The 19,093-nt window shown below is 50.7% G+C and overlaps 1 protein-coding gene across 1 annotated transcript in view; it reads left to right on the forward strand.

Annotated features, from left to right (window-relative positions):
- The window catches only part of CSNK2A2 (casein kinase 2 alpha 2), a 25,789-nt gene extending 11,276 nt beyond the window's left edge, over window positions 1-14,513 (forward strand). Inside the window, exons 3-11 of the mRNA XM_065662412.1 lie at window positions 421-522; window positions 1,319-1,369; window positions 8,107-8,166; window positions 10,264-10,347; window positions 11,214-11,324; window positions 11,530-11,631; window positions 11,942-12,042; window positions 12,681-12,829; window positions 13,010-14,513. Of these exons, the coding sequence (XP_065518484.1) occupies window positions 421-522; window positions 1,319-1,369; window positions 8,107-8,166; window positions 10,264-10,347; window positions 11,214-11,324; window positions 11,530-11,631; window positions 11,942-12,042; window positions 12,681-12,829; window positions 13,010-13,086 (837 nt within the window). The 3' untranslated portion in view covers window positions 13,087-14,513. The remainder of the gene's footprint in view (window positions 1-420; window positions 523-1,318; window positions 1,370-8,106; window positions 8,167-10,263; window positions 10,348-11,213; window positions 11,325-11,529; window positions 11,632-11,941; window positions 12,043-12,680; window positions 12,830-13,009) is intronic.
- Window positions 14,514-19,093: the final 4,580 nt, after the last annotated feature.

The following is a 19,093-nucleotide window of genomic DNA, read 5'->3' on the forward strand; positions in this document are numbered from 1 at the left end:
GTGGGAGACTCTCAGGTTGTTGTTCCATGGGATTAAAGAAATTGTTGGAAAATGGTTTGGGATTAAAGAGTGGAAAACCGGTTTGTGCTGGTAAACAAAAGATGAGATACAAGGTCCACTGTACTTGTCCTGTGGTTCTAGATGAATAACACAGAATGAGTGTGCTGTGATTTCCACAGAGGAGTCAAGGATGCTTTTAACCACAGTTACTGGAGTCACAGGTACATTTGTCTGGAGTGGTTTGATTTTCCCCTGATGAGTGGAAAGCTTTCATTGATGATGGAAGTCCAGTTCATGCTAAAGATGAGGGTGGGAGCAGAGAGAGGAAGGGAGGTGATATGATCCAGTCAAAAACAGTGGCAGAAATCTATGTTCATTTCTGAAAGAACTCTCACTTCTAATTTCTTTTGTCTATTTAAGCCAGTGAAGAAAAAGAAGATAAAACGTGAGGTTAAGATTCTGGAGAATCTACGTGGTGGCACCAACATCATTAATTTGGTTGACACTGTCAAGGATCCAGTGGTAGGTGCCCATGTGTTGCCTTCCCATCAGCTTCAGGCATGAAGAGCTGCCGCTTAGCTCTTGCTCTCAGCTCTGGTTAGGTGCTGTCTGTGCCTTTGTGCAGCCAGGGATGAGTGGTGACTAGCTCATCAGGGTCTCCTGAGGTGGGCTGATTTGGATGGGTTCATATTCCTTTCCATGCTCCCAGACTCTTTTAAACCCCTTCTGTGAGTTTTCTGTGAGGGGAGAAGTTTTGTAGCCCTACAAATGTTCTGTAAGAAAGCAGAGCCTGTGGCCTTCCGACTTCTGTCTGGCATCTGGAACATGAGAGTATCCTCGGGCTATTGGATATTAAGCACTTTCCATCCTTCTGGTTGCTGTCCTGCCCAGTGACTAGAGTCATATCCTTTGTCTGCATTCCCACAATTACCCTATTCCTGGGAAGTTTATCTGAGTAGCAGCTGGCTTAGGTCTGTGACTCCAGCCTGCTGGCAGCCATGGAGAGGAAATGACGCTGCTGTATTGTTGGCAGTCCTGGCTGACCAACCTTTTGTGTTGGCCTGCAACACACTTTGCCTTGCCTGGTGCTGTCTCTGCCCTGGGGCGGGAGGAAGAGCAGCACTGGCCATGTTTGTGATTGGTGATGGGGGTCAGTGGATTTCTGCCTGCTGTGGGAGCAGGGCTGTGTTTTTCTCACTGACCTGCTTCCATCCTACTCCCTGCAGTAAGGGTTGGGCAGGAAACAAGTTTCCTTGGGTCTCTTGGAGCAAAGGAAGGTTAAGAGGGTGTTTAAACCATGACTTTCTCTCTCTTGCAGTCAAAGACCCCTGCTCTGGTGTTTGAGTACATCAATAACACAGATTTCAAGGTGAGTCTGCCTGCATGTGGAGAGGGGAGGCTTGCTTCCCATTTCTCTTGAGTGCTGTGATCTTGGGCTGCTGGTTACTCCTTGGGAACTGTGGGGGGAGTTTGGAGTTTTCACCTGTGTCAGCTTTACCTTCCTTTCTCCCTGTAAACCAGAAACCTGTAAACAGGCTCTAGATGAGAGGGAATAAAAAGCTTGTGCTGAATCTCCTCTCAACTTGGAGCAGTAAGTTCAACAGATTAGATATTCTTACTCCCCTCTCAATTTAGTAATTACTGTTGTGCTATATATTCAGCTCAAGTTAATCCCTGTGCTGCTCTATTTACAGCAGTGCAGTTGATGTAGCAGGTGACACCAGTTTGTGTTGGAATCCCTCAGACCTGGGGACTGTAGGTGCAGAGGCTGGAGAGAACAACTTCCAGTGCTTGTAGGTCTGGTAGCAGCGGACTGAGCTGCCTTAAATACATCTTACGAGCTTTTCTGCTTGCCTGAGCTTGCAGCATATTCCATGGCTCTTCTGATTTCTGGAGAGTTCCAAGGGGTATTACTCCTTCCCAAAATGAAGTGGGTCCTTCTCCCTGAGTGCAGCTACTACTGCCTGTGTGACTGAAATGCTTCTGGCTGGCAGCAGTGAGCTGAACCACAAAAATAATATCTAATTAGCATCTACACCTATTTTAATGGTATCTTTGCTTCCGCCATGTGAATCTTTAAGTCACTAAGTCAGTGGTGGAGAATTAATTTACCAGTTGCCATTAGAAAGCCAGCAGTCTTCCCTTCCTGTTCTACCCACTGTTCAGAGATCTCTCTCATCCCATGTTGTGGGACAGTGCTTTTTGCTTCCTGCCTATGCCAAAGCATTCCGTATGTACCTGCCTTGTAGGATGCAGCTTCAGCAGATAGACCAAACAGCCAGGGGAGGACCCTGGGTTGGTGTTGGTGGAAATAAGGCAGCTCACAGCTGGCATATGGACCATCTCAACTGCAGCCCTGCATGCTGCAAGGCAGCACACATCGATGCTGTCCCTCTGGGGTTGGGCTAGTGAGCTGGTCCTGCTGGGTGGGACCCTGCGTGTAGCCAGAGCTGCAGCCACACTGACTGTGGTAGTCTTAGTGCTGCTTAATCTCATGTAGAGACTTTCTGCAGGAGCACCTGCCCTGACAGCTTTAGGCAGGGAGATGAATGTTGCCTCCATCAAATAAACAGCCATGAGGAGAGTGCTCCATGGTGATTTTCAGGGCTAATTAAAGCAGGTTTGATTTGTCTGGTCTTCACTGACATCAGCTGGGCTGTTCCAGTGCAGTATGTATGTTGGGAACATGTTCCTGTGCTTCTGGCAACCCAGGGACTGTTCATAATTTAACTTGCTATTTAAAAATGTATGTATTTTTATTTTGAATACATGGCTTGAGATAAACAGGTTGCTAGGGCAGCAGCACACCTTGCTGAGGAGTGTTTTGCATGTCTTCTAGTCAAAATGTGATTACATCACTCTGTCATGTTCTTAGAGGAACAAATTATCATCAAAGATATTACCCAGTAACTGAAATACGTTCACAAATTGGAGTGGTAAATAGTAACTTGAGGCTGATGGCCAGCAGGGACCCTGACCTGCAAAATGCAGGGCTGGGTGTCCATGATAGTTCAGCTGTCGCAGCCATGCTGAGAGCTGTCATAGGCACTGTTGCAGTCAGTAAGGCACCACTGGTGTGGCCTCAGCAGAAGTAACAGTGCTCTGCTCTGGCTGTTGCATTAGAAACAGCTCTATGAGTTTGCAGCAGATCATTTCTGAGCTTCTGGGAGAGAGCCTGGCTCCTCAAGGAAGTCCAGATTCATAGTTGTGCAAGTCTAAGACGGAAAGTACTGATGCTTTTGATGCTGATTGGTAAAAAGCAGGAATAACTTGTCTTGGGAATGCAGGCATGTCCCCCGGGGCAGACATTGTGGCTGTTCGTGCTCAGAGCTTATTTGTATCCTCAGCTTCACTAGCTGTATATGGGACGTGTGGATTATTGAAACTACCCTCACATGGGCTCTGCTGCCTCTTTGGTGTAGGTTCTTGGGGTTACAGCTAATTGGCAGATTACAAGAGTGGCTGCTGCTTATGGGTACCTGTGGACATCTTCTGTAGAGACTCCCAAGCTGTCTCTTCTCGTGCTCTGAAGTTCCCTTGCCAAGCAGAAAGCACATAGAGTAGATGAGAGGCCTTGTGTTGAAGTTCTTGGCTTACACTATACCTCTGTACTTGAAGGATCTGGAAAGCACGTAGCTCCAGTCATTGTCCCTTCTGCTCCACAGTGTTGATCTCCCTGAGCAGCCAAATTCTGCTCAAGTTAAGTGCCACAGCAGCTAATCCTGGCAACAGGGACCTCTCCTCTTTGTTCTGAGGTGACTGCTGCTAATCTGCCCATCTCTGCATTGACTTCTGGATTCAGCAGTACTGACAAGTACCCTGCATCTCACTGGCAGATCCTCTTGAGGGTGCGTGATGGGGCTTGCAGGGCAGCTTGTGTGCAGCAGGTTGCTGACTGCTATACGGGATTGTGGTTTTCTCTGTCCTGGTGCCGGTAGTTGCTCACAAGCTTGCATGTCTACTCAGTTGTCTCCTGTCTAGCAGTTTCTTTCCTTCAATGTTACTATTTTTTGCTTACTGGTAAATGCCCCATCCCTGGCAATGTTCAAGGCCAGGTTGGACAGGGCCTTGGGTGACATGGTCACCCATGAGGCATCCCTGCCCATGGCAGTGGGGTTGAAACTGCATGGTCTTAAGGTCCTTTCCAGCTCATTCTATGATTCTATGGTAATACTTCACACCTTTGCCCATTCAGATGGCAGGACATTGTTCATGTCTGGGCACTTAGGAAAACGGCTGCTGGGTTTCCTCAGCTCTCTGTGCATGGACAGATGATGCAGTTCTGTGGGCCCTAAGCCATGGCTGTGGATGATTCTGGATCAGAAGCACCAGCTTGTATTACACATGGTTTGGCTATTTTTAAATGGCAGTGTAAACAGCAGACTTACGAAATACCTCCTCAGAGCTGATAACATTTTCTTAAGTTGCCTGGCTGAGTCCTGTCTGAAAGTGATAGCTCTGTACTTGCAGGGGTTAAGAGCTGGAGGTACACTAAGTGTGTATGCTGCAGCATGAGGACAGCAGCTTGTGTGCAGGGCTAGTGCTTCTCTTCAGACCTGCTCTATTACTTGTCGTCTGGTAGCACTTAAGCTATCCTACAGTCATCTGCTTTAAATGAGAGCTGCACTGCAGGACTGTGCAGTCAATTGAGTAACCATCAGTGAAATTAAATGTCTTTTGCTAATTGGTTTCAAACTAGCAATGAGATGTCTGTTCTTCAACCACCAGCAGCTCTCATGTTTTGTGTAGTCTGTGAGCATACCTGGTACTGCATCTTCCATTGCCCCAGAGAGGTAATTCCCTTGGGAAAGAAGGGAGCAGAACCAGGTCTTCAGGAGCAGTTTTGGATTGGGTTTGCTATTTTGGTCTTAAAACATGCTAGCAGGTTTGCGGCTGAAGGAGATGGGCAAAAAAAGTGAGTGATGAAAGGTTGTTTCAGGATGTTCAGCCTATTGGAGTTGTGAGGACAGTGGGGTTTTAAGTCAAGTCTTCCACATTCCCTGCAACTCGGGAAATTATCAGGCCAAATTCCTGTGGGGGAAGTGTGTGCTTTATCCTTGTACATCCAAGGTTAGTCCAAAAAGAGTTGGTGCAGAAGTATGAGATTTTCTCCTCCCTTGGGTAGCTGCTCTGTCTAGAATGCTTTGAGATTCTGGGATGCTTTACCTCAAAGCAGTATCTCTCTCTGACAGCTCCTTGCAGCCACCCTGTTGCTTTGCAGATGCTGCTCACTGCACATAGTCAGCTGTTTGCTCACTCACAGAGAATAAAGGTTTAACTTCTGTCCGCCCCACAGAGAGGTGAAGCATGTCTCTGCCTCCTCAGTCACTAATGGCATCAGTCTGCAATTAGTTATGTGATGTGTACTGAAATATCACCGAAAGCTGGAGAGTAGAGGCTGCCTGTGAGTGAGTTTAGCCTTTCCTCCTGCTCTGTTTGGAGAAAGGAGACCAGCCCACACCTCCCGGTACGTTGTGCGATCCTGAGTGCTGGCAGCTACTTGGCCAGATGCTTGAGCTGGGTCTGAGTGATGCCCATAGTGATGTTTCTGATAATTTTGCTCCTAAGAGCCAGCTGTAAGAGCAGAGAATGGGACGTGTCTGTAAAGGAGGCATCTGCTCTGTTCTGCTAGACTTGGCAAAGGGATTTGGAGCCCACTGTCAAACCCTTGGGGCAGCTGCTGTGTGGGACCTACTTGCAGCGGAAACCTTGGCTCTGTCCTTCAGAGCCTTGTGTGTTCAGGGCTATTCCCCGCACCACGCGGAGCCTGGCTGCTGCCAATCACGTTGCCTGCACAGCGCGCAGATCAGAGCTGCTGGGTTTCACAGGCAGCTCTTCCAGGGAGGCCTGTTTAAAGTTGGTTGTCCAACAGCTGCCCCTGCTAAAGGCTGTGAGTTGGAGAAGTGACAGCATCATGGGCCTGGAAAGAAAGGCATCAGTGAGCTCCCTTCCATCCCTCCCTGTTTACAGGCAGCAAGAGGCAGAGGAGCCAGGGAATGGGGAAAATGGCATCTGGCCTTGCTCTGCCACTGCCTTTTCAGCCTTACTCCTTCCTTAGGTGCATTGGTGTTGCCACATGAAGTTGAACATGTTTTAAGCATCTGTCCCCCCATAATGTTTGTTACCTGAGCAAGCCATTTAAACAAAGTCCTGGAAGGGCTCAGTTGTCCTCTGCTGGCCCTGGGTCATGCATCACAGCCATGCACAACCAGGTCAGGAAATCTATCCTTGTTATAGCTTGTGGCTATGTCTTTTTTGCTCCCTGCTCACTTGCTTCAGTGGGTTGCTCAGAAGCATTAGGATCATCCTAGCTCACAGTGCAGCTCATGGCCTGGAGGCTGGTAAAGCTCTATGGGTGTAAGTGACACTTGTCTATTGTCGGATGATTTCCCAGAGCAACACTGGGAGTGGTGGGGCTGTTTGGAGCTGGCCCTAAGTTAGTGTCATGGTTTAAGCCCAGCTGGTAACCCAGAAACACGCAGCTACTCACTCGCTCCCCACCCTTCTTCCTCCCCCTACTCCCAGAGGGATGGGGAAGAGAATTGAAAGAAGGTAACTCCCATGGGCTGAGATAAGAGCAGTCCAGTAACTGAGGTGTAACACAAACCACTGCTGCTACCACCAATGATAATAATGATAAGGGAAATAACAAGGGAAGAGAGTACAACACCTCAACACCTGCCAACCGATACCCAGCCTGGCCCAAGCAGTGATCTTGCCCTTCTGGATAAATCCCCCCAGTTTATATACTGGGCATGACGGGCTGTGGTGTGGAATACCTCTTTGGTCAGTTTGGGTCAGGTGTCCTGTCTCTGCTTCCTCCTGGCTCCCCCTCCTCCCTGGCAGAGCATGAGGCTCAGAAAGTCCTTGGTCAGAATAAACATTACTGAGCAGCAAAAACATCAGTGTTACCAGCGCTGTTCCCAGGCTGAAAGTGAAAAACACAGCACTGCACCAGCTACTAAGAAGGAGAAGAACGAACCCAGCACAGTTAGGCAGGATTCTGAGGATCTCAGCATGGACCTGGAGGGGATCCAGGGCCAGAGCTGCTTTCTTGGAATGTGAATTTCAGTCGCTTGCTCTGGGATTTTTCCTGAGGCTGCCAAATGGTGCCATGATGGCAGCTGGCTCCAGTGCAGTCAGTGATTTCACTGAGCTGTGGGATGATCCCTGTCTGTTAAGAAGGGCAAAGAGGTCTGGTCCTGCTGCAGCCCTGTGACTGTCCTTCCTTGCCCTGTGCTGGCATCTCACCTTGCCCTTCCTGACTGAGAGCACAGTCCAGGGGTCAGGCTGGCACTGCTGGCAGTGACAGAGCAGGTGGCAAACCTGGAGCCAGTTATGACTTGGCATGGGAGCATCAGTGTGATGGGGTCTCCAGTGACAGTACTGGTGACATGATGCAGGTTAAAGTGCAGGAGTAGCTGCAGAAGGACACAGAGCAGAGGAGGATGGCAAACGTGCTGCGAGCAAGCACTTCCTTGAGACCCCAAGCTGAGCTCGTCTTGGCCCCACAAGCATTTCTATGCTGTTGAGTTGCATTAGCTTTTATCCTTGGATAGAGGGGAGCCCCTGAGGCTGCCTCTACCATTTGTGCTTCCCCACCCCATGCTCCTTTAGGTTAATGTTTTCCTCTCCTTGCCCCACCTTCAGCACTTGGAAATCTTGCCCATGTGTTCCCAGCCTGCCTCCTCTGAATGGAGTTACTGATGTTGTCAAGTCATCATGGTAACTTTGCATGTGAACTGAGAGTTGAGATCATCTGTGCCAACCCAGCGTGCTCTGAAGGGCTTGCTCTTTCCTCCTTGAACAGGCAGCCCGCCTGTCTGCTGCTGGAAAGAAGTCATGGCAGGGCTGAATGATCCTGGTAGTATTTCATGGGAGCTCTCACATCCTGTTTGGACTTCCTAGTGTGTAGCCCTGGCAGGTCTGAGATGAGGACAGGCCCTTGGGAGCTGCAGCACTCACAAGGGATCTGGAATGGCGTCAATGATTGGGGGCAGGTGGGGTGCAGGACATAAAACTAACCCAAATCTCTTGCATTTATTAATCTCAAGTATTCACTTCTGTTTCTTTTTTTTTCTTCCTCCCTCCCCAAATCTGTTTCAGCAACTGTACCAGATCCTGACAGACTATGATATTCGGTTTTATATGTATGAGCTGCTGAAGGTGAGTAGCATTGTATGTGGCAATCTGGATAGGGGCACCAGGAATGAGAGAGGCAGTAGCAGGGCTCATGGGACACTGCTACTAAGTATTTACCTTTCATGTTCAATGTAGAATCCATGCCTCATAACCTGGGAAGGTTTGGGAAAAGATAATGTGGCTTATTTCTGTGAGGTATTACAGCCAAATTGGGAATCTTTGGCCACTTCCAAAAGTGTCTGATTCTCTGGGGTCTCTTCATCTCCTGTGAAGCATTTGTGATGATTAGATACCAGCTAGGGCTGTGCTTGGACCCTGTGTCCCTAGCACTGCTGGCCTGCTGTGAAGAAAATCAGCTCACTTCCAGCCAGACCCAGTGCAACCATTGTGAGGTGTTTGCAGGGCTGGAGAACTGAGGAGTCCTGAGCGTGCTGGGGAGAGCAGAATGGAGGGATTGCCAGCTCCAGGCTTGCTTCTGCTGCAGTATTCAAGTAGAAAGTGACTTCTGCCCACTTGGTCTTTAGACTCCTGTGTCTCTGCATGGGGGATCTAGGGCACTTCAGGACAGTTCTGTGTTGTGGTCACAGAACCCAGTAAATGCGGTTTTGGGGAACAAAGCTTCTGGTTATGTTGGTTGCTATGTGTTGATATAACGCTGGTATTTTCCTTTGAGACCTCCCATCCAAAGTTTTCCCTGCCCCTCTGACAAAGGGCAAGAACTGCCCTAAATACTTCCTCTTGACTAGCCTGGTTTGCACCTCTCCATGGAAATGCTTATGGAGCCACATAGCAGATATGAGATCTGCTGCAGTGCCCCTCTGGGGTCTTCAGCCACAGGCCTTGGGAGGCAGCAGGACATGGGGAGAGCTTCACAGTTTTCACCTGATCCCAGGGCTGTTCTGTGCTGACCTGATGGAGCAGCAGCTGGACTGTGTGAAGTCCCAGCAGGGCCTTGGGACTTTGGGCTGGCACTTTGCAGGTCCCCTGCCTCTGGAAATATGTAGGACATGCTAAGGAAAGCCTTTTGTGCTTCAGGGCTTGGTGACTGCAGATTTCCTGCAGTAGACTAAGTGGCCTTGAGGAACGCTTTCTTTGCACGCCTAAGCTTGCTGCACCTCTCTGCAAGGGAAAGACCTTCCCGCTGATGTCCCACTCTAATCCCCCCCAGTTAGAGTGGGAAGGGTCATGAGGCTTAGATGATCCAGTCCTGAGACAAGCAAGACACTAGAACAGCTCGTCCAGAAACAGTTTGTCCAACCTGTTACAGATTTCCTGTATTGGAGATCCCAGGATAGCCATTTGTCTGTGAGGCCACGTGTCAGTGCAGGGATACCCCTGAGGCCTTGCTGTGATGTAAGCTGCTGCCTCCTCTGCTTTGCACTGCAGCTGGGGCCCAAGGACAATGTTACATCCCTGGCACTGATGACTTGGATATTGAATGACTGAAGGCTGTACCCTCCTTCCGTGCTGCTGAGATCTCAGAGTATCTGATAGATGTTGATGGATGGGTGTCCCTCCCCTTGGAGATGGGAAAACAGCATTCTCACCCCTTTGGTCAATGTAACAGCTGCAGGGAGGTGAATGGTGCAAGGTCATGGAGCTGGAGAGTTCATGTGTGCTCCTGCCTTCAAGCTTTGGGCAGCTTTGTTCTCCCTCACGTGCTATTGCTTGCCTTTTGTAAGCCAAGTTTGGCTTAAAGGAGCAGGGCAGAGCTGACTATAGCTTAAGTGTGTTTGCGGGACAGGTGGAAAGCACCCCTTGAAGGCCATAAAAGTCTATGAATGTAAGAATGATCTCTTTCTGGGGAATAGAGCAGGACCTAGGAAGCATAGGGCTCCCAGGCTGAACACTGAGATGCCTCTCTGCATCGTGTTCTTCAAGGACTGTGCAGTGAACAAAGTTCCAGGAGCTGGGACTGCAGTAGGACACAAGATCAATAGTCTTGTTGCCAGCTTGTCAATTCCTCACGTACAGCATAAGAGGTGTAGATGCCAGTTTCTTGTGCTAGGGTTGCAGCACTTGCTGTGTATGGGGCAGTTGTGCTCCTGGCTGAGAACTGACTGTTCTACTGCTGTGCCCATGGTTACAGACTTGTCTGGTGTATGTGCTTGTGTCTGCCAGGCTCTGGATTACTGTCACAGCATGGGGATCATGCACAGGGACGTCAAACCCCACAACGTCATGATAGACCACCAACAGAAAAAGGTACTGTGGCACCAGGGCTCACAAGCAGGGTTTTTCCAGGGAAACTGGAAACTCTGCCACCTCTGTACCCGTAGCCTGGGCAGCTGGACTTACCCCTGTAACATTTCTTTACCACCTCCCCTCCACTATTTGCAGAAGGAGATCGCCAAAGTCCCACAGGGAGCACCACAGTGGGAGTCCATGGCCTGGAGGTTGTTTGTCACCCCAGCCAAGCACACACACACAAACTCCTCTCTTTGCTGAGAGGAGCAGGTCTGGACCATCAGTCTCCACCTGGGGAGGCTGCAGAGATCCTAGGCAGAAGGAGGGTTGCCTTGTCTGAAATCAATGTGAATGTTTTTCCCTAGGGGCCATAAGCTCCTCTTTGTAATACAGTGGTGGCTGTACAAGCAAGTTGAGGTTTATGAGGGGGTGCATCTTTCAGTAGACCTGTCTCGCAGTAATTTGAAGGATATGGTCTGGCTTGGTGGGCCCCCCTCCTACCTTGTTTCTTGCTTTCAGCCCCTCATTAGGATCAACACTGCCTTTGGGCCAGCCCCTCTAAACAGCAGGATAAGACATCTGGCTTTTGCCTGTTCCTTATCTGCTGTGACTGGTGGTGCTGGTGAGGATGCAGATGCCCAGCAGTACCAGTGTGCTTGGACTCTGGCAGAGAATTTCTGAAACCTTGGGTTTGCCCCAGCAGCTGGTGAGAGGGGAAAGAACTTGATCACAGCTCTGCTGAGAGATTTCCTGTCCTCAGAGCACCTGCCTGCATCCCAGGCTCCACGCAAGCATCACAGCATTGAGAGGTCTGGCCAGTGTGGCTTCACCTAACTGGCTCCTCCTGGGACTCCTGACTCTGTGTCTCTTTATTGCATGTTCAGCTGCGGCTCATAGACTGGGGTTTGGCTGAATTCTACCACCCAGCTCAGGAATACAATGTCCGCGTTGCCTCTAGGTACTTCAAAGGACCAGAGCTGCTTGTGGACTACCAAGTAAGAATCTGCCTCCTCCTTTCTAGCCAGTGATACCACTTGTGGCTGCACTTTGATCACCTTTGGGGTGTCTGGTTGTGCCTGCTAGGGCATTGGCTGGGTGGGAAAGAGGCTGGCTGTGAAATGAAAAGGCTGAGGTTGCCTGTGCAGCTGCAGAACTGGGTTGTGAGCAAGCATCTTCTCACAGCTTCTTTTTTCCACTCAGATGTATGACTACAGCTTAGACATGTGGAGTTTAGGTTGTATGCTGGCAAGCATGATCTTCCGAAAGGAGCCTTTCTTCCACGGCCAGGACAATTATGACCAAGTAAGGACTTTGCTACCTGGCTTATTCCACAAGATGTTTGTCAGCACCTCATTTCTGTGCGTGCAGTGGGGAGGTTCTGGGGATCAGACAACCAGGCTGCGAGGATGTTGCTATGTGCTTAGTTAAGCCATGTGGGATTATGCTTCACTGGCTTCTGTAGGAGACTTATTTTCTGCGTATGTTGCAAAAACAAGATTCAAGGGAGATATTCCTTCCATCTGGGATGTTTCCAGAGGGAGAGCTCCTTAGATTTGGGTGGCTCTGCCATCGTGGCCTGTGGTGCTCCCTCTCACCCTATCTTTTGTTCCAGCTGGTTCGCATTGCAAAGGTCCTGGGCACAGATGAGCTGTATGGGTATCTCAAGAAGTACCACATAGAACTGGACCCACATTTCAATGATATCCTGGGGCAGTAAGTAGAGAAGTGAAATGCTGCGTTTTTCCTTTGTAACACAGAGAAATAAACTGATGTCCATCCCCTTGAAGGACTCTCAGCAAAGGCCTGTTTTGATCTTCGAAGGTCACAGTGCTGCCTGCAGGCCTCTGTCTGGCTGCTTATGTCATCTTAGAAGGTCACTGAAATGCAGACTTTTTGCTTTTGCCTCTCCCATGATCCACAAGCCATTCCCTGTTACTCCTTTCTCCTGCTCATTGACATCCTAGAAGTGGAGATGTAGACGCTGGGGTTGAGCGCAGGCTGAGGGGCTAAACATCTCCCAGCTGAGGTTTCTGAAGAGGACAAGGCGTGGGTATAGCATAGCAAGGACAGCTCCCAGCCAGCTGGCTGGCAGGCAGAGCACTGGTCCCAGTGGTGTCACCCTGCCTGCTGCATGCTGTTGTTTAGGCCCTGTAGACAGAACAGAACATGCAATGTTGGGCCTTCCCCAGATGCAGGACATCCACACTATGGTGTACCTAAAGAGGGTTCTCCCCCTTTGGCACGTGCTTGCTTGTGCAGGGAAGAGCTGTAGCAGAGTCTTCTCAGAGGTGGATAGTGGTGGCAGGGCTGTGCTGGTGGGAGCTGGGCAGTGACTGCTGGTCCCTTTGCAGGCATTCCCGGAAGCGCTGGGAGAACTTTATCCACAGCGAGAACAGACACCTGGTCAGTCCTGAAGTTCTAGACCTCCTGGACAAGCTCCTGAGATATGACCATCAACAGAGGCTGACTGCCAAGGAGGCTATGGAGCACCCCTATTTCTGTGAGTGTGGGGAAGCTGGGATGGAGAGGGGTCTCCATCTCTGTGGGGCAAATTCCAACTCTCTGAAAGCCTTGGCAGCTCTGTGGGTTTTGAGGGCAGTTTCTCTGGAAGGGTTTGCCAGGGTGGAGCTTCCGCTTTATTAAATGCTGTTTCCCCTTCCTGCCCGGTCCTCATCTGCAGATCCAGTGGTGAAGGAGCAGTCCCAGCCCAGCTCAGAAAATGCTGTGCTCTCCAGTGGCCTGACAACAGCACGATGAAGTCTGGAAAACGACGGGTAATTCAAGATGTTTACAAATAAAAGCAAAACTTTCGGTCACACGGTGAAGGGAAAAGAACCAAGGACCCTCCCTCCTTCCCCTCCCCTTTATACTTTGCAAAAATCTAACCTTGGGGGGGAGGGTCATAAACCTCAGTTCCTCTCTGGTGGTTGTGGCTAATGTAACTCCAACCTTGTGGTACCAAAGCCCTGGGCAGATGGTCTTACAAGAGCTAAACATGTAGTGATATCCCCAGGGCTCAACACAACTGATTCTGATTCACATCTCTATGGATCTTTCTCCTCCTTCTCAGTCCAGCCTTCTCCACCGCGCTGATGCGGACAAATTGGTCGTTCCACCATCAGCCCTTAGCATGCCTCTTTCTCAACATGCCTTTCTGACTTGTAGACTGGATGAACCAAATTCAGGCTTGGGGTCAGCAGGTGCAACTCTTGTTTGGAGGTCCAAGTCCTACTGCTCACTCTGGGCTTGAATTTGGTCCTTGAATTCCAGTTTCACTTGTGAATACTGGGGCATCTGGGGGGAGCTTCAACAAAAACCAGCCCCACAAACACAGCAGCATCTCAGGATTGGTTTGGAGCATTAAAACAAAGGCACTGATCCGAGTTGCTGGGGAGAGGTGAGATCCCCCGTTCAGGTATGTTTGACAAAGGCTCTCTGAGAAGAAACGCAATAGACCTGCTTTGGAAACCTGTGAACGTGAGGGCTGCTCTTGAAGCAGGAGAGGGGAGGGACTGTCCAGACTTTCCCACCAAGCTCAGGAAAGTCAGTGTTGTAAGATTTCTCTGTGCTAGGTGTGCAACCACGTACCTCATGACGTGGCTCCCATGAGAATTCGTGCCAGACGCAGACCTGTGCCAGAGCACAGCTCTGGAGCAGTTCAATCCAGCACTGCAGGATGAGGAGGCCAGGAGAGGAGAGCGCAGGGAGGGGGAAGGATCAGCAAGCAGCAGTGTGGTCTGTTGGGGAGGGGCTTGTGCAGCTACTGATCCAAGACTTGGGATCCCACCTCCTGTTTTAACCAAGCCAGCCATTTTTTGAATTCTGGGGTGCCAATCCTTTGTGGGGGGTGGGGGGTTCATCTTGTGGGTTCTTTCATCAGATCCCTCGATGGCTTTATAGCCCCACAGTTCACAGTTGCCTCCTCTACTTGTTCTGTGTGTGACTTCATCAAGTGGTTCTGGTGACACTCAAACCTAGAAGCTGGAGATAGTGTTTTCCCACCAGCACCTAAACACAGAATTTCCTTCTGCGGCATTGTCGAAAGAGTTGATTTTTTTATAAGGTTGCAATGTTTCTATTTGAAACATCTGTTTACATTCCATATTCCAATAAAGTTCTATTGGCATCAATAGCAGGTCAATCCATTTGTATAATTCACTGAAACCAATAAATATCTACACGTCTGAATGTCTGCAGTCTCCAGTCTATGGGATGGCCAGAAGGAGTGAGAGCTGAAGGCATGGACTGCTTGAGGAGGGCCGGTTGGCTCTTCCAGCCCCTCTTGTCTGAGTATTTTAGGGTCAGTTAGTCTTTGGTTGCAGTTCTTCGTGCTGTCAGGTTGTCTCGCTTTGAATTGTGATGCAGAGGAGGTGGAAGGGTTTGGGGTCAGCTCTTTGGTATATTGGGTTCAAGCAGCTGGTGCCCGAGGTACTGGTCTCTGTCTCTGTTCCATGGCTGGTCAGTAACTGACACCTGGCTAGAAGCTGGGGTCTGTCCATGTGTGGACCCTCATGCTTGTCTCCTCTCAGTCTGGGTGGACGGCTCTTCCTCAGGATGTGCTGAGCTGGAAGGAGCTCTTCTTTCCTTCCATCCAGGCTGCGGCCGGTGCAGGAGCTTTGTCAGCTGTCAGTGTCTGGGCTGAGGAGCAGCTCTGGTGCTGCCGCCCCATGGGGCTCTCACTGATGTGAATTCTGCAGATGCTGCTGAAGGCTTTGGTGTTTCCAGCCCTGTCCCATCTGCCCTCCTTACAGGCTGCCTGGCCTGAGGGTGTGGGGGTGCCCTTAAGCTGTGCTAATGCCAGCGGGGTTGGTTTGGGGTTTTAACATCAATTTCTGAACTGATTTAAAACATGTATTGAATTGCTCCATTGAGGAGACGCAGGACTGAGTGTTTCTCATCTGTCCAAGTTGTGGGAGGAGCCTGCTTGTTTTCCAGCTCTTCTGTGTTGGCATTCCCAGCTTCCAGAGAGGGCCAGCACACAAGAGATCATTATTGTATGCACGTGCTTGACAGGGGCAAACCTGATAGTGCAGTTTCATGGTGGTGCTTCAGGAAGTCTCAGTTCTGCAAACCCAACTCAGCAAATCTTCCATGGTGCCCTCAAGCAGAGGAAGAGAGATGCTCTTCCCAGGGAGTGGAATGAGTAAACGGCTTTCCCTGGTTGCAGTAACCAGAGAGGCTGGATCAACCTGTCCTTTATCTCCTCGCATCCTACTTCAGCTCTAGAGTAGGATGAGCCGCAACAGATTCATCCTGGAGGGAGACACAGGAGCTGAGCAGGCATAGCCTGGGGCTGAGGAGGGTTGTGGGATCTCCTGACCCCAAGGCCAATGTGGACATGCCTGCAGCTCAAGCCAGTTCCTTTCCACACCCAGCACTTGGGGCAGGAAACTGTTCTCCTCTGGGCCTCAGCAGAGTGTCATCCTGCCTGTAGGACAGCCAGGAACTGGAGCAGATCGCGTCATGTCCTCAGGAGATTGAGGAATGTGTGTCTTCCTGGAGTGTGTGTCTCCTCCTGGAGAAAGTTGGGAGAGTCCTGGCCTGGCTTTTCAACTGGTAGAGCACAGGTTTGGCCAAATGCCTGGTAGGAGGAAAGGCTCAAAACCAGACCCACAGCAGGCACTGAGAGAAGTGGTGGGAGAGAGATGCAGGAAACAACTTCCCCAGCTTGTCTGTGCTGTTGCAACTGTGCTATGGCACGATGGGAGCTTTTAGTGGGACTAGAGGAGATGGTTGTGGCAGTGGACAGGGACAACTCAGGAGGTTGGAGAGAAAAGAGTGCCACTTTGATGGACCTTGTCTCCCCTTGACTTGTTGGGCCCTGGCTTCTCCTCTCCTCTCCCATCCCTTACATAGCAGCTGAGGATCCTGTGAGGGACATGCAGAGGGTGGCCAGGTAGCAGGACATGTGGCACCTTGCCCAGCCGTTGTCCCCTGGTGCTGGAGGAGCTACGTCAAGTGGCAGTGCTCCAGATGCTCACACTTCTCTCCTCCAACCTCTCCTCAGGTCCACTGCTGTTGCTCCCAATTTTCTATAGCAGAATGAGAACCAAACCAAAGGTCCTGTCAGCATGTGTAGAGTGATGGCAGGCTAACTATGTGGTGTGGGCAGGGCTGAGAGCTGCCACCCACCTCTGACCACAGCCCCTTCTTGCAGTCTGAGAGGTTCTTCTGCCTCTGGTTCCCTGTGGAGCAATTCTGACCCAGAAAACGTGCATATGTGAATGAAGGGTGTGCAAAGCAGTTGTTGGTTTATTGTTTCTTCATCCGTTCTGGTTGTTCCCCTAAACCTCTGGTAGACCATGGTCAGCCAGCTCAAGCCTGTCCCTGCCAGGGCACAGAGGCAGCAGGGACTATACCGTCACAATGGACATGGCCCTATATTCTAATAAAAAGAATTCTATATTGTGGAATAAAAGTTTTAAAAGAAGCATGAGGAGTAGTATTCAGTTGGGAGAGAGTTGTGGGGCAGGACCAGGCACACTGGGGAATGCTGGGACCTGCTAGGACAGGTTGGCTGAGGAGAGCAGGAGGAACTAGTTGTACACAAAATCACCATGGGCAAAGGAGCCCTTCTGGGCGTCACTCATAAGGCCCCCCCGCTCTTCTGGAGGTGCCTGAGTGCTGATGCTGGTGCCTGCTTTACTCAGCCCATGGAGCTTGGGCATGGCTGTTTTTGCACTGTGGTAGCTTCCATCTCTTCCTCTTTCTTGTGCTGAGACTCCCGTTCTCCTTCATAACACCATCACTGCAAAACACTGAGCCTGGAGCTCCTGCCCATGGGCCTCTGCATCACAGGAGCTCCCCCACAGACATGGTGCTTCACCGGCAGCTCTGTGAGATCCTGACTGTGATCCTAGTGGTTGAGCTGTGCTTTGCTCTTAGATGTTAATGGGACACTTCAAACTCTGGTCTAAAAATCTTCAGCTGGACTCTGTATGACTATTTGTGGTCATTTCCACTATCCCATTCCTTCACTGCCTCTATGCTTTTCCCTACAGTTTTCTCTTATACTGAAGCTGCCCAGGCTAAAGGTACTTCTGGGGCAAGCTTGGCAGAGATCCCTGCTGCTGGTCCCATGGAAGGGAGCTTGGGTGAGAAAAGCCATGTGCACCTGCTGGTACAGAATCACTTGGTACTGGTCGCACCCAGCCCTGGCAGTGTGAGTCATTCCAAAAAGCCTGTGAGCGGTGCAGGTGGGCATTTGCCAACACCATCCTCGTGCATTACATCTGGAGATAGAACCACAGTATCCTGGCCTGGTTTGTGTTGGAAGGGACCTTAAAGCTCATCCAGTTCCAGCCCCCTGCCACAGACAGGGACACCTTCCACTAGAGCAGGTTGCTCCAAGCCCCGTCCAACCTGGCCTTGAACACTGCCAGGGATGGGGCAGTCACAGCTCCTCTGGGCACCCTGTACCAGGGCGTCAGCACCCTCACAGAGAAGAACTTCTGCCTAAGAGCTCATCTCAATCTCCCCTCTGTCAGGTTAAAGCCATTCCCCCTTGTCCTGTCCCTACAGGCCCTTGCCCAAAGCCCCTCTCCAGGTTTCTTGTAGCCCCTTTAGGCACCGGAGCTGCTCTAAGGTCTCCCCTTAAGGAGCCTTCTCCTCTCCAGGCTGAACCAGCCCAGCTCTCTCAGCCTGGCTCCAGAGCAGAGCTGCTCCAGCCCTCGCAGCATCAGCATGGCCTCCTCTGGACTTGTGCCAACAGCTCCAAGTCCCTCTTGTGGTGTTGCCCCAGAGCTGCATCAGGACTGCAGAGGGGGTCTCCCCAGAGGAGCAGAGGGGCAGAGGGGCAGAATCCCCTCCCTTGACCTGCTGCTCACACTCTGGGGATGCAGCCCAGTTCTGAAATATTCTCTGAGGAAATGCCACTGTGCCAGTAAGCATGAGGCATGTGCCAGCCAATGCACAGGAGGCTCCTCTGGAAAGGCTGATTCCCAGACATCCCAGAGGTTTCTGACGTAACAAGGCAGCAGTCTTTGGCACTGGTGCACCCGTTAATGCCACTCGGAGCACAGGGCTGTAAGCCAGCTCCAGCCACATGGCACCAGAGGTGTGGGAAATGGCTCGGCAAAGAGTGGGACGTGCCACTCCTGTTGTGTGACTGAAACATCCTTCCCTCCCACTCCCACCAAAGTTGTTTGTCTTCTCTTGGCCATAGAACTACATGAAAGGACCAGGCCATGGCATGGAAAACCCAGGAAAGGAAACAGCTTGGGAGTGCCAGGAGCTACTTCCTGCTACTCGCGCTGTGGTACTGCTACCCGAAACTGCAGATCCACAGGCACAGGGCTAAGCCATGAGCGTGTGCCACTCATGTCTTAATGGAGCTGCTGGCAGTAATGGTCACACAGGACTTCCAATGGGCATGCATACCTGCTGATGTGCATTTGCTGCTCCAAGAACGGATTGATGGATCAATGGATGGATGGATGGATGGATTGGATGGATGGATGACAGATGGATGGATGGATGACACTCGCTGGGCAAGTGAAGCTTGGGAGCGAGGCTGGGGATAAAGGAAGCAGCAAAGTGGAGCAAACACCATCTGGATGCTCCAGTCCTGTAAAACCAGCATGGAGTGAAACAGAGGCTCCTAGGAGAAACCAGGAAAGCTGGAACTGAGAAACACTCCAGGAGCAAGTGTAGTGCTGGGAACAGAAAACCAGAGCGTCACCTTCTGTCTCATAGTTGTGAACTGCAGGGGGAGAACTGGGATGTTCTAAAAGCCACAGAATCCCAGACTGGTTTGGGCTGGGAG

This window comes from Lathamus discolor, chromosome Z, assembly GCF_037157495.1.
Source record: "Lathamus discolor isolate bLatDis1 chromosome Z, bLatDis1.hap1, whole genome shotgun sequence".
Lineage (NCBI taxonomy): Eukaryota > Metazoa > Chordata > Aves > Psittaciformes > Psittacidae > Lathamus > Lathamus discolor.